Genomic DNA, 24,394 nt, shown 5'->3' on the forward strand with positions numbered 1-24,394 from the left:
TTTTAAGGCTTCATAAGACACAAAAATTCGTGATTTTCACCATTTAAGCTGACACTAAATGAGAGTGCTTTAATTTCAAAAACACCACCCTTGGGATGTGCACAGTTAGCCCACAGGGTTTATAAAATTACCCCAAGCGAAAAATTTGAATTTGAAATAATTTAGTGCATGACAATTACAAAGGCATTTTGTATTCGTTAAACAATTGACTCTTGGTTGTTGGTATTTTTGTGCTGTCTCTTGAACAATAATTGGTAATCTAGCAAAATATTAATGTATGCTTGGTTTTTTCTATTTTGTGTGTTTTTTTTTCACAATTCTTGGAATTCTCGCCATATTCGTGCTTTGGGGACCCCCATCGATTTCATAATTCATGCGATTTGAATACGCCTTGGTGAATAATGCAGTGTCAAATGCCCTGAAACCGCAGCGACGCTTTGTAATATCGGGTCTCCAACCATCCACACTCTATCAATTGCGCATGGAAGCACACAATGTGGCTGGCGTGTCCCAGGCCGAGTTCTCATTTGTCACGCTCACCAAGGATGGTGATCCCCCACCGCCGGAGATAGTGCAGCGTGGCCAGCGGGGCACGAACGTGTTCTACGGAAATGTTAACCTATTGATACCGAGCATTGCAACCGTATCTGGAATGATATGCACCATAGCACTGGTCTTCATGTGCTACCGACACAGTGAGTATCTAGAGCAACAATAAATATTGCGGAAACAAAACGACACAACAACCACAAACTTTTGTCCACATGCCAACAATACACAGCCTGCAATTGTAAACAGGACCTGCAGCATGTGTGGGGGGTTAGCTCGACTGTATGGATAAACGCCTCATGGTCATTGGTCCTTCAGCATGACTGTTGTGTCCTGCTATATGCTATTTGCTTCGTTGTCGATTGCTTTTGAATCTTGCAAACAGCCACAAACAACAAAGTCTGCAGGATAACTACTTCGAATAACAAAGCGAATAGCATACAATTGCCGGGTGGTGGTGGCGATGTGCTCACATCCTATCGAATATTCCCATACCCCATAAAAATCGACACTCGCAAACCACACTCTCAAACTCACTCAGAATGGCAACATAAACAAAAATTGAAAATAATTTATACAGTATATTCAGTAACATGACAACACTTCCTGTGTTGGAGAAAAGTAAATCAGGACTTTTTTGATTTTTAAAAAGTAAATTGAAATTTAAAATCTAAAAAAATGTTTGCAACGACGGTTTTTTTATACTTTTTAACGTTAAATTGTTAGTTAAAAAAAAAGTTCGGCCGGGCCGAATCATATATATCCTCCACTATGGATTGCTTTTGTCGTGTTCTTTGCCCAGTATCGCTTTTAAGACAAACAAAGGATAATGGATAAAAATTGCTATGCTATTGGAGCTTTATCAAGTTATGATCCGATTCGGTCCATAAATGAATCGCATGTTGGGGACCATAGTAAAAATCTTTGTATAAAATTTCACACAAGAAAGTTATTCAGAGCCTTCGTGATCAGTTTGACCATTATATCTATATCTTTCGCAGTTTCCCCTTCGTTTTTAGGTCTTAAAGGGATATTCGTGCACAATTTGAGCCGCAATTTATTCCTATACGCCTTTTTCTATTTAGTCGAAGGCCCACTTCTACAGTATGTTCTCCAAAGCCGAAACAAAAGAATATGGGAAGATGTGGTCCTCCAACGCTTCCCAATCACATATCCTTCCGCTAATGAATATTACATACATGTTACAAAGGTAACATCAAGAACCTCCTGCCTGTTCCCTGGTAATAAAGGTCGGTTTACTCCCTCCAATAAAATCGCCAGATTTCAACTCATAGTATATATTCGATAAGCAGCTCACCCCTTTCTTTGATATCGGAACTTCCCCATATCAGGCGAGTTTGGTCTAGTTCGAACGATATCTCGATAAAGATGGTATAGGTTCAGAATCGGTTATATATACCCGAGATGTTGGGGAACCAAAGTTCGGCCCGGCCGAATTTAATGCCTTTTTACCTGTATCGGGTTTTTCAATATGAGCGCTACATTTTTTTTTTTTAATAAAACAAAAACGGTTGTGGATATCAGTGAAATTTTCTATTGCCGGGAATAAACGTTCCATGCCATTATGTATGGAACTCGATTTCCTTTGCATGGACACCACGGGAACGCTTGCAAAAGCCCAGACACTGTACCCAATTTTTGACAGTTTTCAAGCATAAATTGGCCGATAATGCTGCAATTCGCGTTCGATATTCGTATGATGTTCATCAATCTTCGCTGGCATGTTGGCATAGACCGTTGGCATAGATCGTAGCCCCACAGGAAATAGTCTAACGGCATTGAGTAGATCAAAATTATGGCTTCCAGAAGGTTGGAGAAGTTAAAAGTGGTCAACTTTTACACCCTGTATCTGTATTAAAGATATGGACCTACAACAACACCTTTCTGAAAGCCTATGTCCTTCTCTACAAATATTTAGATTTCCATTTCCACTTATTTCCATTTTTTTATAGTTTGGCCCACCGTGCACCGTCCTGTTGGAAATACATGTCCTCCAACTACATATCATTAAATTGGGGTCAAACATATTCTTTTATCTTTCCATACATGTGCCGGTCTTGATCATCACGGAACAACTACGGCCCAATGACGCCGCCGGCCTATAAACCGCACCAACCAAAAATTTTCCGGGATGTAAAGATGACTCATGGAGTACGTGCGAATTGCTGTCTGACCAATAATGCATAGTTTGCTTATTAACGAAGCCATTCAGCCAGAAATGAAATCGCGGAAGCTCTTAGCGTTGATGCCACTGACAACGAATTTCGGAAGTAAATTTCAATAATTTCGACTCATTGTTGGCTCGTATATCTGTCCACCATGAAATGGTAAACCTTTCTGAAGAGAAATGTCAAAAGAGCGGCAAAAATATGGCGTCGATTGCTCTCCCTATTGGTCCACTTTTGTAGGGTCGCTGAAAAAACGCCTGTAAAATGATTATACCCACCACCAAAGGATGGGGACATATTCATTTTGTCATTCCGTTTGCAATCAAAACATCGAATTACCTATTCACGGCCCTATAAAGTACATTTCTTCTTGATCGTCGTAAAAATCTAAGACGATCCAGCCATGTCCGTCTGCCTTAAGATAATGAGCTGAATCGTTGCACAGGTAATGTTTTAAGATGGGCTATATCGGACTATATCTAGCCCGATCTGCCGCTTAAAGGTCCTAGACTATTTAAAGCCACATTACTATTCGATTTCGCGGAAATTTGGCACAATGTGTTGCGTTAGGCTCCTCGTCATTCGTATGGTCAAGGTCGGGCTATATTTATATATATACAATATATAACTGCCATTTATAGTGGGTCTGTCGACTTAAGGTCTTGGGTCCATAAATGACACATTTATTATCCAATTTCCCGGAAATTTGACACAATGTGTTGCGTTAGGCTTTTCAACATCCGTGCTCTATATGGATGGGATCGGTCTATATACCAATCTTCCGATGCATGTACTTGGGCCCATAAAAGCAGCGTTTATTACCCGTTTTCAACGAAACAGTGAGCTGTGTTAGGCTCTTCGACATCCGGATATTGCTTCCATAAAGACCGATCTCCCGATTTAATGTCTTGGGCCCATAAAAGGAGCATTTATTATCCGATTTCGCCAAATGCCAATATTCAAATTCGGCACTGTGGGCTATCTTAGGCTTTTCAACATTAACGCCTTATATGGTTCAGATCGGCATATATTTGGGTATATATGACAGCTATATCATGTATACCGATCTCCCGATTTGTGTCTTTGTGTTGGCCCGACCGAACTTAATGCCTTTTTTATACCCTCCACCAACAGAGTGTATATGTTGTTTATCGTCTTGACTTATTTAAGTCGATTTAGACATCTCTGTCCGTCCGTCTGTCGAAAATACGCTAACTTTCGAAGGAATGAAGCTAGGCATTCCTTCGAATTCCAACAACTGTAGTAAGTATGGCCTAAATCGGTTCATAATCTGATATAGCTCCCATAAAAACCGATCTTCCGATTATACTTCTTGAGCCTCTAGAGGTCGCAATTGTTTTGCTGAAATTTTGCACAGTCACTGTATCTATGAGCTCTAACATACGTGCTAAATACGGTCTGAATCGGTCCATAACCAAATGTAGCTCCCATATGAACAGATCTCCCGATTTTATTTCTTGAGCCACTATAGAGCGCAATATTCGATTTGGGTGAAATTTTGAACAATGACTTCTACGTTGGTCTCCAACAGCCAAATCATGTATGGCCCCAAATCGGTTCATAACTTGATATAGCATTAATAGCATAGCAATTCTTATCCGTTAACGTTTGTCTGCCTATAAAGAGATATCGGGCAAAGAACTTGACAAATGCGATCCATGGTGGAGGGTATATAAAATTCGGCCCATCCGAACTTAGCGAGCTTTTCTTGTTAATTTCATTTAATTTTTGTTTTTATGCCCTCCACCATAGGATGGGGGTATACTTATTTCGTCATTTCCGTTTGTAACACATGGAAATATTGATCTGAGAGCAAAGTATATAAATTCTAAATCGTCTTGACATTCTAAGTCGATTTAGACGTGTCTGTCCGCCGAAAGCGGGCTAACTTTCGAAGGAATTACTTCTTATGAGTGTACGTCGGTTGGGGTTGTAAATGGGCCGTATCGGCCCATGTTTTTATATAACTGCCATATAAACTGATATCGGTTCTTGACTTCTTGATCCTCTGGAGGACGCAATTTTTAACCGATTTATTATGACTTCCAAAAAATGTGCTAAGTATGGTTCAAATAGGTTCATAACCTGATATAGCTTCTTTATAAGCCGATCTCCCGATTATACTTCTTGAGATTTTATAGGGCGCAATTCTAGTCCGATTTGGTTGAAATTTTGTACAACGACTTTTGTCCAATGACCTTCAATATACGTGCTAAATATGGCCTAAATCGGTACATAACCTGCTATAAATCCCATATAAACCGATCTCTCGATTATAGTTTTTAAGCCTCTAGAGGGCGCAATCTACCCCGATTTGGTTGAATTTTATACAACGACTTCTCCTGTGACCTTTAACATACGTGCTAAATATGGCCAAATCGGTACATAACCTGCTATAGATCCCATATAAACCGATCTCTCGATTATACTTTTTGAGCTTCTAGAGGGCGCAATTCTACTCCGATTTGGTTGAATTTTATACATCGACTTCTCCTGTGACCTTTAATAAACGTGTTAACTATGCTCTGAATAGGTCTATAACCCATATAAACCGATTTCCCGATTATACTTCTTGAGCCTCTAGAGGGCGCAGTTGAAATTTTACAACGACTTCTTCTATGACCTTTAATTTACGTGCTAGATATAGTCTGAATCGGCTTATAACTTTATATAGTTGCCATATAAATCGATCATCAGATTGTACTTTTTCTGCCCCTAGAGGGCGCAATTCTTGTCCAAGTTGGTTGAAATTTTGTACTGCTTTTGCTATGATCTTCAACATATGTGCTTAATATGGAATGCATCGGTCCATAACCTAATAAAACTCCAAGAGCATAGCAATTTTTTTTCCAATATCCTTTGATAACTTGACAAATGCGGATCTGGGCATTAATAAATCTTCGAGCCCGGACGGTATATCCTTTGTAACTGCTCTTCGACGCTATGCAACCTTTTCAACCTTGCTTACCGTGCGGGAGTTTCCCGCCGCATTGGAAGGTTGCGAACGTTCAGCCCATCCCCAAAAAAGTTGGGGCGAACAACCTTGCGAATTACCGGTCAATTGCGATATGCCACCAGGCTATGGAGAGTGTGGTTAACCCTCATCTTGTCAGATACTTAGAGTCCAATGGCCTTTTTAGCGATAGACAGTATGGGTTCCGCAGAAATCGTTCTACGGATGACCTAATGGTATTTCTGTCGGAACGTTGGAGTCGCTCTATCCACCAGTTTCGCGAACCTAAGGTCGTGGCTCTGGATATCTCCTAGGCATTCGATAGGGTCTGGCAGGGAGCACTTTTATAGACTTTAACGCACAGAAGATGCAGTGCTGTTTCTTGTCTCACAAGCGATTCACTGACCCACTACAATCGTCGATATCAATCGACGGTATAGAACTTAATGTTCTGGGCATGAAGATACCATGTTATGTCCGTTGGTCAAAACACGTATTCGAAGTATCGAAAGAAGCATTCAAGTGTTTGGGCTTTCCTAAGCGGTGCAAGAAATACTTCACCTGTTCTGATCTCCTCAATATCTATACTACCTATATCAGGCCGAGGATGGAATATAACTCTCATTTATGGGCAGGAGCTCCAAAATCATCCTTGGAGCTACTTGACCGGATTCAACGGAGTCGCTTTTCGTTGCTTGGGGACAGTAGAGTGTCCAACTCTATTGCTTCTCTTGAACATTGTCGTAAAGTGGGTAGCGTTGTATTGCTCTATCGTTATTTTCATGGCGCATTTACTCCAGGGATATTCGTCTTCTTATCCCTGACGTTAGGATGTTCACCAGGAATACAAGACTTGCCAGGAACTTACACCCCTTTATAATTGATTGGCCAGTCGACCGAATCATGCATTACTGAGAAAATTCATTTTTCGCCTCAACCATTCGTATGTGGAATTGACGTTCAGAAATTTAAGACGAATATCAATAAACACTATTCCCTCTTTCCCCCCGTCCATCACATCACAACTGCAATATCCTAATTGGCAACGCAATACACTGCATATATAGGGGACATCCCAAAAAAAAATTGCGATTCATTGTGGAGGGTATATAAGATTCTTTCCGCTCGAACTAAGCGCGCTTTTACTTGTTTTTAATATTTACTGCACTATCCATGTTTTCGTATTCATCAGGTTCTTCTTCAATTGAATGTGTGTTTTTTTTTTTTAACTACAATCAATCATTATATTGTTCTTGTTCTTGTACTTGTGTTCCCATTAACAGAACAAACAGGACGCATACAAAAGGAATCATTGGAAAATCGCCAAAATTCAGAAGCAGCACAGCGTGAGCGTTACTATGCCACAATACATAAGGTTTCAATGCAAAACAACGAGAAAATACCAGGTAAGTAACATGCATGTATATATACAAATAGTCATTATGTTAAATTAAACTGGCAAAGACCCAAAGACACTCGGAACCAATCTCCGGTTTTTCGCGAACCAATCCACAACGACGGTATTTAGTGTGTATGGCTCAGCCAAAATGAAGTGTCAGCAAAGCGGCTGAAAAAGAAGGACAGCTGGAGCTGATTGGTAATGCATTAAACTTCTTCCACCAAAGAAGGCAGGCAGCTCGCCCGCATAACAGTTATGATACAGGGTAGTACTCCATAGTGGCGCCCAAACTAAAGCATACTGCCACCACTATAGTATGACATAGTATGGGCGCATACTGCACACCCAGTATGATGTACTACCTCATACCATAACTTATAACCTTACAAAAAGACCAAATACACTATAAATTCCCGTACCCAAAGATAGGGTAAGACAGTATGTGTCAACTACAGAGGAATAAATCCCTTCCGATCACATACAAGGAACACTGTGAGATCTTTGTGCATCAGCCACAGCCCTTTTATATGCCCACCACCGAAGAAGGGGGTATATTCATTTCGACATTGCGTTTGCAACACATCGGCATATCCATTTCCGACCCTATAAAGTATATATATTCTTGATCAGCGTAAATATCTAAGACGATCTAGCCATGTTCATCCGTCTGTCCGTCCGTCTGTCTGTTGAAATCACGCTACATTCTTTAAAAATAGAGATATTGAGCTGAAACTTTGCACATATTCTTTTTCTGTCCATAAGCAGGTTAAGTTCGAAGATGGGCTATTTCGAACCATATAGCCCCCATATAGACCGATCCGCCGATTCAGGGTCTTAGGCCCATAAAAGCCACATTTATTATCCGATTTTGCTAAAATTTGGGACAGTGAATTGTGTTAGGCCAGTCGACATCCCTCTTCAATTTGGCCCAGATCGGTCCAGATTTGGATATGGCTGCCATATAGACCGATTTCTCAATTTAAGGTTTTGGGCCCATAAAGGGCGCATTAATTGTCCGATTTCGCCGAAATTTGGGACAGTGAGTTAAGTTAAGCCCCTCGACATACTTCTGCAATATGGCACAGATCGGTCCAAATTTTCATATAGCTGCCATATAGACCGATCTCTCGATTTAAGGTTTTGGACCCATAAAAGGCGCTTTTATTGTCTGATTACGCCGAAATTTGGGACAGTGAGTTAAGTTAAGCCCCTCGACATTTTTCTTCAATTTGCCCCAAATCGGTCCAGATTTGGATATAGCTGCCATATAGACCGATCCACCGATTTAAGGTCTTAGGCCCAGAAAAGCCACATTTATTATCCGATTTTGCTGAAATTTGGGACAGTGAATTGTGTTAGGCCCGTCGACATCCCTCTTCAGTTTGGTCCAGATCGGTCCAGATTTGGATATTGCTGCCATATATGCCTTTCGTCGAACTACTGAACATATTAGAGGAGATGACCAGTGCAGAGGCTGTAGCGAGATGGGAGTTTGCCCATAAGAAGACGAAGGAGTTGCTGCCCCTTAATAAGGGTCACTGAGTACCATAACAGGGCTCATAAACGGGCACTGTGCGATAGAGCATATGGACACAACGACTACTGTGGACGATGTTTTGATGAGGAAGAGGAGTAGACGATCGATCACCTGCTCTGCTCATGCTCGGGTCTATAAAGGCTTAGGCTTTGCATACTAGGGAGGCGGTGCTTCTCAACGAGGATGCACCGGCAGCGCAATCGGGCGAAAGTGCAGGGTGCTGGAAGTGATAGAACTGACATTCCAGGCAATGCTAAGGAAGCTGGAAAGAGACTTAGATCTCCCGAAGAGAATTACACTGCCAAATTGCTGAAGAAAAAAGAGAGTTTCCGCTCTCAAGTAGGATGGAGGATCTGGTTATCTAGCGGATTTTCAAACATGTGTTGAATTCTGAAGAGAGTCCACCCATATAATTTATGAGCTTTGCCTGCCATCCATGAGGTTGTGCATAGAATAGAAGAGTCCTTTGATGCCAAGACATACACATTGGAGGTATGCATTGCCATCGAGGGGTCATTAACAATGTTCGGATCGTCACACTGATCCAATCAAATGCAAGGGACTACAAGGGACTGAAATTTGTTTTAGACTGTCTCACCAGTTCATGATCTGGCAGGCAGAGATGCGGGCGATCACGGAATGCGTGAGGTGGTGTGGTGCTATCGTGAGGACGTCGAGTGTGAAAATCTTTACGGGCAGTATGCTGGCCATCAGAGCAATAACAACCAGGACGGTAGGGTCGCAAACAGTCTTGGTGTGTAGGAAGGAGATTAATGCCTTCACCGCTTGGGTGCAGGGTCCTATATCATTGCCACATTTATTATACGATTTTGCTAAAATTTGGGACCCTCTTAAATTTGGCTCAGATCGGTCCAGGTTTGGATATAGCTGCCATATGGACCGATCTCTCGATTTAAGGTTTTGGGCCCATAAAAGGCGCATTTATTGTCCGATTTCGCCGAAATTAAGGACAGTGAGTTAAGTTAAGCCCCTCGACATATTTCTGCAATATTTCACAGATCGGTCCAGATTTGGATATAGCTGCCATATAGACCGATCTCTTGATCTAAGGTTTTGGGCCCATAAAAGGCGCGTTTATTGTTCGATGTCGCCGAAATGTGGGACAGTGAGCTAAGTTAAGTCCCTCGACATATTTCTGCTATTTGGCCTAGATCGATCAAGATTTGCATATAGCTGCCATATAGACCGATCTCACGATTTTAGGTTTTGGGCCCATAAAAAGCGCATTTATTGTCCGATTTCGCCGAAATTTGAGACAGTGAGCTAAGTTAAGCCCCTCGACATACTTCTGCAATATGGCTCAGATTTGCATATAGCTGCCATATAGACCGATCTCTCGATTTAAGGTTTTGGGCCCATAAAAGGCGCTTTTATTGTCTGATTTCGCCGAAATTTGGGACAGTGAGCTAAGTTAAGCCCCTCGACATATTTCTGCTATTTGGCCTAGATCGATCAAGATTTGCTTATAATTGCTATATAGACCGATGTTTCGATTTAAGGTTTTGGGTTTATAAAAAGCGCATTTATTGTCCGATGTAGCCGAAATTTGGGACAGTGAGTTGTATTAGGCCCTTCGACATTTGTCTTCAATTCGGCTCAGATCGGTCCAAATTTGGATATAGCTGTCATATAGACCGAGCTCTCGATTTGAGGTTTTTGGCCCATAAAAGGCGCATTTATTGTCGGTTGATGCCGAAATTTGGGACAGTGAGTTGTGTTAGGCCCTTCGATATTCGTCTTCAATTTGGCCCAAATCGGTTATGATTTGGATATAGCTGCCATATAGCTGGATATCTAGATTTAAAGTCTTGGCCCCATAAAAGACGCATTTATAATCTGATTTCACTGAAATTTGACACAATAACTTATGTTAGGCTTTTCGACATCCGTGTCGTATAAGGTTCAGATCGATTTATTGTTAGATATAGCTGCTAAACAGACCAATATTTTGTTATAAACAATTGAACAATGACTTGTACTTATTAGTATTTGGTCCCAATGGGAACATATTTCGATATAGCTGCTATGGGCATAAGGTATGCATTTTTCACCGGATTTTGACGAAAGAGGGTTTACATAAATACCGAAGGTGATGGGTATCGAAAGTTCGGCCCGGCCGAACTTAACGCCTTTGTACTTGTTATGTCAATACAATAGTGTTACCATTTCGTTTCCAGAATTTTTTCTACATACTCTAAACTTTGGTTTTTTTTCTCAATTTTTCTCTTACAGAAACGTCAGAGGATATATCACCATATGCCACATTTCAACTGTCCGAAAGTGGCAACATGTCCCAGCCCCATCATGCTGGTCCCGCAAATACACTGCTGCATTCGTTTATGTATCACGAGCGAGCCCTAACGGAGGGCTGCTCGTCGACTCCACCTGCTGCGGTATTAAAACCCACAACCCATCATCATAACCACCACCACAGTCAAATTCAACGTCCAACCCAGACTATTCATAATCATTACCAAACCTCACCGTTTCATAATATCGTGCGTTTATTTAATACTTGATTTTATTTTTTTCTTCTTCTTCGTCTTAGTTATGATTTGAGACAAGATTTGAATATGAGTTTTCAACTGTAAAAACCAAACAGAAGTTGCGTGCCAAGACACACAACTTGGCCAAACCCTTATGTAAACTTGGCCACAGCTATTGGCCTTAAAAATTTTGGAAAACAGCACCACTACAAACGTTTTTTTTTTTTGTATTTGCCTTATATGTGTCCGATATTTGTATAGAGCCATTAGTGTCCCACTTGCTTTCAAAGGCAAAACAGGCCTTGATAAAACAGACAATTTTTTGTTTTAGTATTTTTGGTTTTGTATGATGAAATTTTAAGTTTTCTAAGGACTTCTTTGGTCAATTGCAGCCATTTTTATTTTAATTTACTTTCTTTAAATTTAATTTTTTTTTGAGGTGGAATAAAAGCTAAATGAACGCTAGATATTATAAGCAACTATTTTCTATCTTGTTTTTTTTTTTTTTTTGAGTTTCGTTTCATTTAATGGATGAGGCCAGAACAATGCTTTACTGTCCATGCCCTTGGTGTCAGCATTGTGGCCACATCATCTTAGAGCACAAGTACCCATAGTAGAATGCTTTCAAATGCTTTTGTAACATTGATCCCATAAATCCTCATTTGTTCCATAGGTGGCCTGCACAAACTTTTTCTAACAAAATTCTGTTTTCTATTTTTCCCCTTCCTATTTTGTTGATCACCATTTAGTCTTCCAAAAATCGACGACGTCATTCCCGCAAGACTGAGCCCGAAAGTGAAGAATCAGAATCGGATCAGGATCAGCTGACCTCAAGTCGGACAGAGTCTTCCAATCAACATGAGGGCAAAATGAAGCACAGTAAGTCTAGTTTGTCTAAAAATGTAATGTGTTCAACAACTTATGAAGGCGTAAAGTATTTTGCGAGGGTTGCTTGAAATTGGATGTTTCCTACAGTGAGTAAACTAATAGTTGGTGGTGTCGGGACACCGTCTACATGGGAGCTGCAACGGCTGGGGAGGAAAGCAAAACAAACAGGCAATGAGGTACTAGTAGGATGCGATGCTAACGCTCACCATATTTCGTGGATTAGTACCAGCATTAACCAGTGAAAGCGTGCTAAGTTTGGCCGGGCCGAATCTTGGGAACCCAACATCGTGGATTCTGCTAAAACTAAATTTAGTTGAAGGACATAATTTTATTCTACATACCAAACTTCTGTCAAACCAGCAAAAATGTAAGCTTGTACAAACAGAACAAGTAAAAAGTCGTAAAGTTCGGCCGGGAGGAACTTTGGAGACCCACCACCTCGGATATATATGTAACCCCCTTTCGTCACAATCCGGTGAAAATTGGATAACTTATGCTCCCAAATTCGGCACGGACATTGAGTGGTCTAATAAATATAAGTCACTGTTGAATTTTGTATTTAAATTTCAACAAAATCGCGTAATAAATAAAGTTTTTATGAACTTCAGACCCTTTATCGGCAGATCGGTCTACATGACAGCTATATCTTAATATCGTGGATGATGGGTGGTGCGATTTAAGCGAAATTTTGTGTGCTCTCTTATAGAAACCTAAGCATAAAAAATTGGTATCCAAATTTTGGATGGGGTACCTAGGGGAGCTGCCCACCCCCAAAATAGGGTACTACATTTTTTGTTATCTGAAGGGGGGCGGACTCTCCCCCTCACTCTAATTTTCAGAAACACCAGGTCTCGGTGATGGATGGTGCGATTTAAGCGAAATTTTGTGTGCTCTCTTATAGTAACCTAAAAATAAAAATTTGGATGGGGTACCTAGGGGGGCCGCCCACCCCCAAAACCTACCAAATATATATTTAGATCAATCAAGACAATATTCGACTCAAATGAAAGATATTTAGGATAACAAAACGTATCTGATATCGAATTGTCCGACCAAGTGTTAGGGGGACCGCCCCAAAACATTCCTAAATAGGACATATTTACCGACCATGGCAATATGGGACTCAAATGAAAGGTATTTGTGGGTTAAATAAAATTTATTTGAGAGTAGAATACGAATCTGATATCCAAATGTAGGGCCAAATGTTGGGAGGCCCTTCCCTGCCTAAAACACCCCCAAAGAAGACAAATTTGCGACCATAGCAATATGGGGCTCAAATGAAAGGTCTTTGGGAGTAAATCACGACACTGACATCAATGTTCGGAAAAGAGAGTCTATGGGGCCACCCCATCGCCATAACACCACCCATATAGGAGGTATTTGCTGACCATTCCGTTATGGAGGTATTTGCTCACAAAGACAATTTGGGTCTTCAAGATAGTGGAGCTTAATATTTGTTGGTTTTAGGGCCCATACCCCAAACCGGACATATTTGCTGACTTATGCAATAAGGGGTTTAAATGATAGGTATTTGAGATTAGAAAACGCATATGATATCCAATTTGGAGGGCAATTGCAATATGGGGTTCAAATAAATGATATTTGAGAGTAGACCACGATGCAGAAATATTTTCAGGGCTAAGTGTTTGGGGGACCACCCACTCCCCAAGACACCCCTGAATCGGGCGTATTTACCGACAACGTCAATGTGGGGCTCAAATGTAAGTATTGGGGAAAATAGTACGAAATTGATACCCACTTTTGAGACCAATTTTCTGGGGGCCAACTCCTTCCCCAAAACACCCCACATTGCTGTTTATTTACTGACCATCGCAATATGCGGCCCAAATAAAGGTTTTTGGGAGTACAATACGAATCTGTTATCCAAAGGTAGGACCATGTATTTTGGGGAACCGCCCCTTTCCCAAAAACACCTCACAAAGAGTAAAATGTTTGGGGCCAAGTGTTTGAGGATGCCTCATCCCATAAACTCCCCCCTTAAACCAATGGCAAGAGCACGATGCTGATATTTTTTCAGGGCCAAGAGTCTAGGGGACAAACTGACCCCCGAAAACACCCCTAAATCGGACATCATGACAATATCAGGCTAAAATAAAGACTTTGAAGAATGGAGTATGTCTAATACCTAAACGTTAATGACCCTAAACCCTCCCATCGAATTCATATACCAATAAAGATCATATGGCATTTAGATAAAGGCACTACTTTCGTAGCATGGTATTTCACTAAAGCTCCTTAATTGTCGAAAATAAATATTCAAAAGATTATTTTGTTCCTTATAAAGTAAAAGCGGGCCTAAAGCGGAGCGGGCCCGGTCCAGTTGGTACCTTATAAAATCAGAAGAAAAAAACTTTTTCTTGTATCATTCGTAAACCCTGCAAAATACTTTACCCTTCTACTAGTTTTATTTAAATTTTAGTCAACTATAGATGGTCTTAAGCCTAAAATTTATCAATTAAGCACTCAGGACCCATTCATCTACAATATGAAATATAATTTCAATTAAAATTGTTCTATATATATGCTTTATGCTTTTCATAATCTTCTTTTCGCAGATGCTAGAAATACACAACATTTTCAAAATCACAACATATCGATAACATATCTGTAGTATTAGTTTTCAAATCTAAGCTTTTTTGCTAGCTTGCTTCTAACAAACCAAACCAAAGTCAAAAAACAGAGGACACCAAAATACGACTTTACCATAAAAGACTCATAGAAATTGTTATTTACCACCATTTACTACAAACCACAGACGTCTAAGTTGAAACAATTATATAAATATACACCTTGTACATACATAAATATACAAATGTTTTGACCACAACATCAATATCCACACTAGTATTCGACATTTTCCAATATATCGTACTCGTATGTGTACATCGTCAGTGATCATCTATGTAAATTATTTGTTTTGTGATATGTGTTTTTGTTTCCATTAAAGTTTCCGTTTCCTTTTTACCTCTTTGAAACCAAAAACAAGAGAAAAAAGAAAAACAAATTTTGAATCAATATCAAAGTGTTTTTTTAAATTTAATTTCTTCCTTCCCCTACCACAGGTATCATCTACCATGGGGCACAATCAAGCACATCCTCTGATCTATCACCAATGTCCGAACAAAAATCATTGCCACGTCGCGGTCGTTCAAGGTATCATCATCAATTATATCAGTTTTCCACCAACACAACACCGCGACATCATAACAATAGCAAAAACTCTTCCAGCAATAATCCAAACAAGATCCTCTCGCCACGCAGTGGTGTCGCCAATCTCAAGTCCATATCGAGCACATTTAAGTCGCAAGACTCCATACAGTGCCACATACCCACATTGGTTAAGTCACCATCTGTTACACAACAACAAAAACAACACCAACACAATTCACAGTTACAACAACAACAATCACAGTCCTCCAATATTAACAACTCCAGTAGTTTTACCAGTAGCAATTGTAGCAAATTATCACAACAACCCCTTCTCGTAACACCCAAAATTGCACCACACCACTCCCAGCAACTTCAAATGAACACTGGCCAACACCCACATCACCTCCATGCAACCGACTTGCTAGACAATAGTAGTTGTACCAACTCCCTTGCATCTGTAGCCCCCACCCTGGCATGCATGCAACCATCATCACAATTTCGTCCTATAGCCCACAAGGCTGATGAGGGCCTCTCCGGGGGTACTCTCTTGAATCCATCAACAGCCCCATTGTCGTCGAAATTCTTTACAGCACCCACTCTGCCCAAATAGGATACGGCCCATGGGGGCAATGTAGACAGCGGCGGCAGTCTGGTCGATAGCGATGCCATTGTCAATAGTTTTGGCTATAATATCGGCGAGATTTCCTGCACCTACATGAACCCCATCGATCAAAAAATTGACTATGAGTCATAGAATTAGCCTAAAATTAACACATTCATAGATTAAGTTAGACAAGGACTAAGTTGACTAGACTATCACTATATTGAATAATGTACATATAAAAGGATACGACGAAGGTTTTTTTTGCGGTATATTTTATATTTTTTAAGATTCAACGATACATACATTGAAACCATTTCCAATGAGAACATCTGAATATATAGGAAAAAAAGGTATTTGGCGATGCGTTCTTCAATAATAGGTCCGACTTGTTTGTGTAAAACATTCCAACTTATAATAAATGGTTGAATATGATGGTAATTTTGTAAAAATGTAAATTTTATTATTTAATTGAGATTTCATTGCAGAATATTGTAAGGAATATTTAATGCCTTTCTGTGCAAAGAATAGCACAGCAAAAAAACATCTAAAAGTCAGCAAAAGTGTGGTGTTGCTAAAAACATTGGACTGGCTGTACGTATCGCGATTTCTGGTTCACCATAAACCTTCTTCAGCGGACTTTGTCAAATGGATCACTACATACATGCATACCTAAACTAAAGTAGTTTAGCCATTTGGTTGGAATAACTCATCAGCCATATTAGGTGTGAAGGTTTCAAGGGCCATACGTTGGTATATTGTACTTATATCGTATTTATTGCGAGAACGCCTCTGTGATATAAATACCACGTTAACCACGCTCGACAACCCTGTTCGTTAGCTGTTCCTTTCCCAATGCATGTATTTGTGTAATGGCAGATTTTTTGTCTACACAATTACACTACTCCCATGGCATACACATGATTCTGTGCAACTTTTGGAAGTTGTATTGATGGCTGCGAACCCCAGATAACGGAAGGGGCTCTCGCTGTTGCTGCGTGTACCCAGGTTCGAATCCAGGCCGAGCTCTGCCGAATTTTAATTTTTAAGTGTTTTTTTTTTTGCCATTTAATGCAAAGAACATTTTTTCTCCTTCGAGACGGGCTCAATGCTCGGAGATTTTTTTTGCAATGGAAAAGGAAAGCCAGAGATCACAAAACACACCAACCACTATGGGACGGGTTTCGTCATTTGGTTAGAATAACTCATCGGTCATATAAGGTGTGAAGGTTTCAAGGGTCGTATGTTGGTATGTTGTACATACAGACAAAAAAAACTTGATAATAAAATATTGTAAGTTGTAAAGTTTCACAAAACTTAAAACTGGTTAATAGTAGGTTTATTTGACAGTTCTATAAAGGAAATCTGTCAAATAAACCTACTTCAACGCTACTTTAAGTTTTCTGAATATGGGCATTATTATTTAACTTAAAATGCTTGCATATCCTTAAATTAAAGACAAGTTGAAAAAAGTGAGTTCAGTTTTGAACATGGCCATATAAAGATTTAAAATACGAAGAATTTCTCACAGGTTAAGAATATGTTCTACAACTTCTACCTGCAAACGATGTGATTATTCTTTTTTTTTTTTGTCTCAACTTAGATAAATTAAACATTAAATGATGTCACACTTTTTTCCCATGCCAAAGTCGTAGCCACTGTGAGGGACAAGTCGAGTGGCAATTCTATTCAAGAAACAATGGCAAAATGGATGACTTTTTCGATTTTAGACTTTGCCTCATTATCTCGGGGGTTTAAGGTCCCCAACTTATGCAAATGCAATTTTGCCCACGAACATTCCATTAAATGACAGGGGTAAACTTTTAAGCTCAATGATAAGGGGTCTTCTTTTTATAGCCGTGTCCGAATGGCTCGACGCAGTGCAACACTTCTTTGGGGAGAAGTTTTACATGGCATAGTACCTCACAAATGTTGCCAGCATTAGGAGAGAATAGCCACCGCTGAAAATCTTTTTTGGATGTTCTCGCCATGGTTCGAACCCCGAGGTTCAGCGTCATAGGCGGACTTGCGAACCTCTGAGTTACGGTGGCCTCCAATTTATGATCATCTGTTAGGTTAGGTTAAGTTGCCCCATAACACTATGGGCATACACCTAAGCCAGTAATAGGTTTGTTGTGCGCTCTAAATACTAAAAAAGTAACTTAGAAAAAGAAAATCTAAGTTAGAAATTCGGTGCTACTTACTAAATGCTTATTTGTTTTCCATGCCACGCACCTAAGTTGGTTCATGTCTTGTATTGCGTCCCCACCTAAGCACCGGTGTCTTTTAGTCGCCGGGCAATGACATAGGAAATGCTCCAACGTCTCATCATCTTCCCCACATGCCCTCCACATGTTATACCTTGCCGCATCTGTTTCGCATATGTGAGCTCGTAGTCCTGTGTCCCGTTATGATTCCAAAAGCTACACTGACCTCCTTTTTACTTCCTTTCAGTAATAGCCTCGTCCTCTCACGATCCGGATCACCCCAAAGAATTTTCGCCGTCCTACCGACTGTTTCGCTGGTCCACAGTATTACATGCGCATTCCACGCCCTTAACTCGAACTGCGTCGACCCGAAAGGCTTCGGCTTAACCAATTTTATTAACGGCAGTCCTCTGTATAAATTTTTATGACAAATAACGCAGGTCCTTGGCCGAGTACCAGTGTTAGAATAGAATAATTGGTAGTTGATATGGTCCAGTCCAGAAACTTTGTTCCAGGTCGTCCATGGCTCCTGAATTAAGGCAATATTGCTGATTTTCTCCAACAGAGCGTGAGTAGCTGTCTCGCTCCGGTGGAGGTTTATCTGGATGACCTCAATCATTGGTCATTCATTAGATGGGTTTCTTGGGAGTGGGTGATGGTCTCAATGTTCTTAAGAATGCAGTTTCCCGTCACTGCGCTGCCTGATGTTTTAATACTAGGATCTTTGCGCATCCCAGTCCTCCGAATCTTGAGAATGTGAGTAATGATTCCAACACCGAGTCCCTGTTCGTTAGGCTGTATTGTGTCTACCGTCCCTGCGCTGCCTGATGTTCCAATATTTGGATATTTGCCTATACTAGTCTTCCAAATCTTGAGTAATTGGGCTTCTTGAGAGTAGGTCATGGCCTCATCGTCTGCTCCCTGTGCATTAGGCGGCATTGAGTTCTCTGTCACTGCATTGCCTGATGTTTCAGGATTAGGATGTCTATCCATCGTTGAGGGTTCCGTCTCGAGTCACTGTTTCTTAGACTGTGTTGGGTCTCTCGTCCCTGCACTGCCTAATGTTCTGGTATTAGGATCTTTGCTCATCCTAGTCTTCCCAATATTGGGAGAGTCGGTGATTGTCTTGTCGTTGGCTCCCTGTCCGTTAGGCGTTATCGAGTGTCCCGCCACTGCACCGCCTGAAGGCCCAATATGAGGATATTTGCCTATCTAGTCTTCGCAATCTTGAAAAAGACCGCCATTATCCCGTAGTACGCCATGCGTTTAGTTTTAGCCTAGCACATTGAGAGTTCATTCATCCTTCTCCTCCTTGGGGAAAAACTCCCATTGCTCCACGTCCAAATCTTGGTTTTGCTTGTTTAACATTTCAAGCATGCATTCCGTCGCGATTTCGCCGCCCACATCCTTGATAAAGACCGTCGCTTTTGTGAGCTGTGGGATGTCCATCTTTTTCACAAGGTCGAGCTTTGCGCCCCAGTGAATGTGAATACTTTCAACGAGCTTTATGACGGTATCAATACATTCTGCTGACGCAAAGCGCAGTTTCAAGATGTCCCCTCTAAACTCGCAGCTCATAATTCTGTTCAGAGTTCAACACATGTTCGATAACCCGTTCGTTTACCAAATACCTCACCTTGTAACGACGATCTGGTAAAATTCTACCGGATGCACGGCCTATATCAATGAGTGCATAAGTCATCTCCTCTATGCTGTGCTTACTTGTCATTCTGGCGTAAGAGGGCGGCTCCCTACATTTCTAGCCACTACTTTTCCCTTCAGTGATGGCTGTGGCATCCTTTTGGAAGTCACAGTCCTCTATGAAGACTCAGGGACCGTACGCGCTTCCTTCGTTCCTGTTCCGACTTTGTCTGCCTCCGCAGGACACTGTCTGGAGTTTCCATTTTGGGGAGCGGCTTGCGGCTTCCGCACGGAAGGCGGAGTTCCATGCCCTTTGTTTTGTGAATGCGGCCTAAAATGTATGTATCACCTTAATATTAAAGTCTAATTGTATTTTTTTTAAAAATAGTTTTGCCCTTAAATGAAGGATGTTCCAGAAAGATTTCAAAGAATAACTTAAATTGTATGTAGCTTCTTAAAAAGAAGTCAACATGTGTCGCCTAGAACAATACTTTACATTGCATCTTAATGACATTTTACTCTTGTTTTCATTATGCTGTTGTTTCCATTATACTATTTGTAATATATCACTCATTCTAAGTCATTAAAAACTCTGTTGGGTCTATTTTGATGTTAACCGTTATACTCGTATATGTTCAAATCATTGGAAATGGTGAATATAGTTACTTTTTTTTTTGGAAATTGTGTTTCTCATTATGTTTACCCAGCTCTCTGTTCGGCACAATGCTTTTCGCAACCTGTGTATAGCTGCGAAGAGGGGAACCTTATGTATTTCATATGGGGTTTTCAACATTTCATCAAACGCTTTTCTTCTCTCTCTTTTGGCTTTCATTAACAGTCAATCCACAAACAACACAAATACTTTCATTGTCAGAAAACATAAAAATTTAAAAAGAAATCTATTAAAAAAAACAATGGAATTATTCCTACAAAATATCTTCCTCTAATATTCTATTTTTGCAAATATTCTGTATGTGTGTGTGTGTGTGTGTGTATTTGCATACACATAAATGGTCCATCGTATAGACCTGGAGGTGTTATACGCACCCTGCATCCACTGCAGTTACAAGCTGAATGCAATGTAATACCCACTGGTGGCTTCCATCAAATACCCGTCGAAGTGGCAATGCCATCAACGGAACGCGCTGAAGTGGCACAGGTTGAGTGTGATGTGGAAACATTGAAGAAATTAAAATTAGGTCTAAGGTCGACTCTATGGTCGCGACCGGCTTCGACCACCTCCCATCTGCTACAGCAACAGCAGCAGCAGCATCAACAGCAAAGGGCTCAGGAGAATCGCCCCATATCACAGCCCCAATTGCAACAGTTGCACCAACAGCATCAACAGCAACAACATCAGCCAGCTGCTGCCTCCCATAAATCCCAACAATCACCATCCACATCACAAAAGCAACAGCAATTACAAGCTCGCCAAAATTCACCAGCACCCACACAAAAGCTTCTCAAGGAGAAGTCTGACTATTCCATATCTGTGTGAAACATTTATACGCCCTAGGAAAATTGAGCGGATGGCAAAAACAAAAGAAAACAGCCATTTTCATTTCTTTCTGATTGAAAATGCTGAAAACTGAACGTCGTTGATGATCAGCCAACAATAAGCAAAGTTGTGTAGACTGTTGTGTTGTGCTCTATCTAGGTTAAATATTCATAGTCATGTTAAACTCATACGTTTACTCGTTAGTCTGTTCCTGCAATGGAGGTAATGCATAACAAACAATGAAATAGTAAAAGAGGATGGAGAAGAAAGTATTTGTGTCTGTGTGTGTCTGTATGCGTATGCATGTATGTGTTATAAACGCAAAGAGAACAATATTTGTATACTCGCTGTATGGGGGAGAGAGAGAGACAAATTGATGGGTATGTTTGCAAATTGACTTGTATGTTTCAGTCTCTCTATCTCACTCTTTGTTGTCACTCTTGATTGCATAGCAGTTTCTTGGCATACTGCTGCATACATTCAGGCGTAGACAGAAACTGATCTTTGTATAGTAAAATTTTGTACTACCGTAATCAATGTTGTTTATGATGATTGTATTTAAATGAAAACTAACAAAAACCATTTTATATAAACTAATAACAAAAATCAAAATAAAACATAAACATTTGTACATATCTAACTACATCTATATACTTCATATAAACATACATACATAATATGCCTGTTTGTGTACTGTGGGTTATGACAATATGTTTTTTTTTTTTATATCTTATTTAATAGTGAATATTTAATACTTTAAATAGAGAGATGCTTTTAGGAAAATGGAGGAACAATTGACACTACGTAAAAGAAAGCATACAACTGAAATGGGTGCAGTTTCTTGAAGCTTTCTCAGTATTTAGTTTTTAATGCAGTTTTATCGTTTTAAAGTTTCAGCTTACTTGCTAAAGATTTGGGTTTTGCGTTTCTGCAACAAATCCTTAATATTTAAAGATAACTTATACTGCATGTATCTGCTTAAATTAAAAAACCAACCATTTCTATATTCCTTGACCGCAAGGAAATCTGCTTTGTTCGATCATTAGCGGTGGCTAAGCACTGCTCTAATGTCTTTAGCAAATGATGAACTAATTGAATGAGGACTAATTGATTTTGGCACGGTTTTCTAGATTCGAAAATCAATACCTCAAAGTTTTCAATATTCAACTTAAATTATTATTGTAAATTAACGGACGTATTCACAATACTTAATGAGGCCTTAAAATTGGTTTATTTGACTTTGACCGTTTCAAAGCTACATAAAGTTTTGTAAAATTTATAATTAACTTAAAATGCTTATATTTCCTTATTTGAGTAGTTGCAAGTTCAAATTGCAGGAGTGAACATCAACAAAATTTTCAATGGTGGTTATCCCCTTACTAATGCTGGCTAAATTTGTGTGGTGTCCTGCCATGTCAAAACTTCTCTACCAAGTGGTTTCGCTATGCGGCACGCCGTTCAGACTCGGCATAAAAAAGGAGGCCCCAAATCATTGAGATTAAAATTTACTTGGACTGCACTCATTGATATGAGAGAAGTATCCCCAGTACCTTAATGGATTGTTCCTGGGAAATTTAATACTAAGTGCAAATTTGCCCATGAACACTCGATTAAGGGCCAGAGGCAAACTTCTCACATATCAGTGAATGCAGTCAAGTTTTAGCTCAATGATAAGGGGCCTTCTTTTGATAACCGAGTCCGAATGAAGTCGCGCTTGCGACAAATCTTTGGGGAGAAGTTTTTGATGGCCAACATTCGGCCATCCAGTCTAGGGGATTCGCTAGCATATGGATGAATAAAACGCTCTTCCAGCTAAATGCTTTGTATTTTAACATTGGCAACACTAATACACATCCAAAATAATCAAGTATCAAAAAAACAAACAAAAGAAGAAATTGTAATTTTAAATAAATGTTTCTCGAAGTTGAGAAATGGGATGTTATTACAATCCCAAGCAATTTTTGTATTTCAGAACATTAAATCGTTCAATAAATATGTTGCGTTCTTCCTCTTCTACAATAGTTTTGTCATTCCGATTGAATGATGACTTGGTATGCTTTTATGAGCGGCGATGAGATTAGCCGTTTAGCTAGGTTATGTTAGGTTAGGTTTAAGTGGCAGTCTGCTATCGGACTCACTTAGACATTTTCTTCTACTGTGATATTACAGGAACAGAAGAAAGAAGATGCCTTCTAGTTCCTCTCATTGAACAATTCAAATCGATTTCATAAACCCAACAACTTGCGAATGTTAATATCCGCTAAATCAGAAAGTTCCTAAAAGAAATGAGAGCCTAAAGTGAAACTCCTTCTGACTACTAGTGCAGGACACACACACAGAAGGTGTTCTATAGTCTCTTCTTCTTCGATGTCCTCACAGCTTCTGCAAAAGTCGTTGCTGGCAACCTTCAGTCTGCCAGCATATTTTCAGATTAGACAGTCACCTGTCATGAAGGACACAATGACTGAGACGTCCGTTCTAGCCAGTGACAGCTAAGCGGTAGACCTCTTCAAATCTAGATTAGACCACATAGTTTTGGACCATCTATCATTCGCTGTCCTTCGGGCCTGGTCCCGACAACTTAGCTTACATGTCGCTAGATTCCAGTATCCCTGGAATGTGTAAGGTTAATCCCAGTCTCGCAAGGTCGTCCGATTCCCTGGGATATCGCTGTTGCCCGGCACCCAGAACAGGTGTTCAGCCATATCGTTGAGAGATGATCTGTGACAGTCGAGGGCGGTTTTTGTGTTCAGAAATACTTTCTCCAGGGATTTAATAGCTGCCTCGCCGTCAGAGAAAATATTTATGCCAATCGTCGTTATGACATTAAATCTTAGCCCTTCAACTTCCTTAAATGCAAGAAACTCCGTTTAAAACACAATGCAGATGTCGCGAATCCCTTTCGATATGACCGGTTCTAGATCTATAGAATACACTCCAAAGCCCACCTGGTCGTCTAGTTTGGAATCATCTGTATAGAAGTCTATGTAACTTCTATTACCAGGGATATCATAGTTCCAATCGGGTCTATCAGGAATAGTGGTACAGTGCTTCACACTGCCTGGAACATCGGACATTTTAATACAGTGTCCGTAGCCGCCACACGACCAGAGAGGAAGCTCCCTTAGCCTCTCGGCAGTGGTGGCAGCAATTTGTCTAGCCACAGTGTCCAGAGGCATTAGGTGTAGTATTAAATTCAGCACATCAGATGGTGTCGTCCTCAGTGTGGCTGT

The 24,394-nt window shown here is 40.3% G+C and overlaps 1 protein-coding gene across 4 annotated transcripts in view; it reads left to right on the forward strand.

Moving 5' to 3' along the window:
• The window catches only part of LOC106091818 (cell adhesion molecule Dscam2), a 113,145-nt gene extending 91,451 nt beyond the window's left edge, over positions 1-21,694 (forward strand). For 2 of the 4 annotated variants that reach the window (XM_059369985.1, XM_059370019.1), the window contains 5 exons: positions 408-695; positions 6,996-7,118; positions 10,902-11,062; positions 11,905-12,034; positions 15,127-16,367. In XM_059369985.1, coding sequence (XP_059225968.1) covers positions 408-695; positions 6,996-7,118; positions 10,902-11,062; positions 11,905-12,034; positions 15,127-15,824 — 1,400 coding nt within the window. In that variant the 3' untranslated portion in view covers positions 15,825-16,367. Of the gene's footprint in view, positions 1-407; positions 696-6,995; positions 7,119-10,901; positions 11,063-11,904; positions 12,035-14,619; positions 14,687-15,126; positions 16,368-20,689 lie in introns of those variants that run through there. The other 2 variants (XM_059370046.1, XM_059370058.1) reach the window with 2 other exon arrangements.
• The last annotated feature ends 2,700 nt before the right edge of the window (positions 21,695-24,394 follow it).

This window comes from Stomoxys calcitrans, chromosome 1, assembly GCF_963082655.1.
Source record: "Stomoxys calcitrans chromosome 1, idStoCalc2.1, whole genome shotgun sequence".
Taxonomy (NCBI): domain Eukaryota; kingdom Metazoa; phylum Arthropoda; class Insecta; order Diptera; family Muscidae; genus Stomoxys; species Stomoxys calcitrans.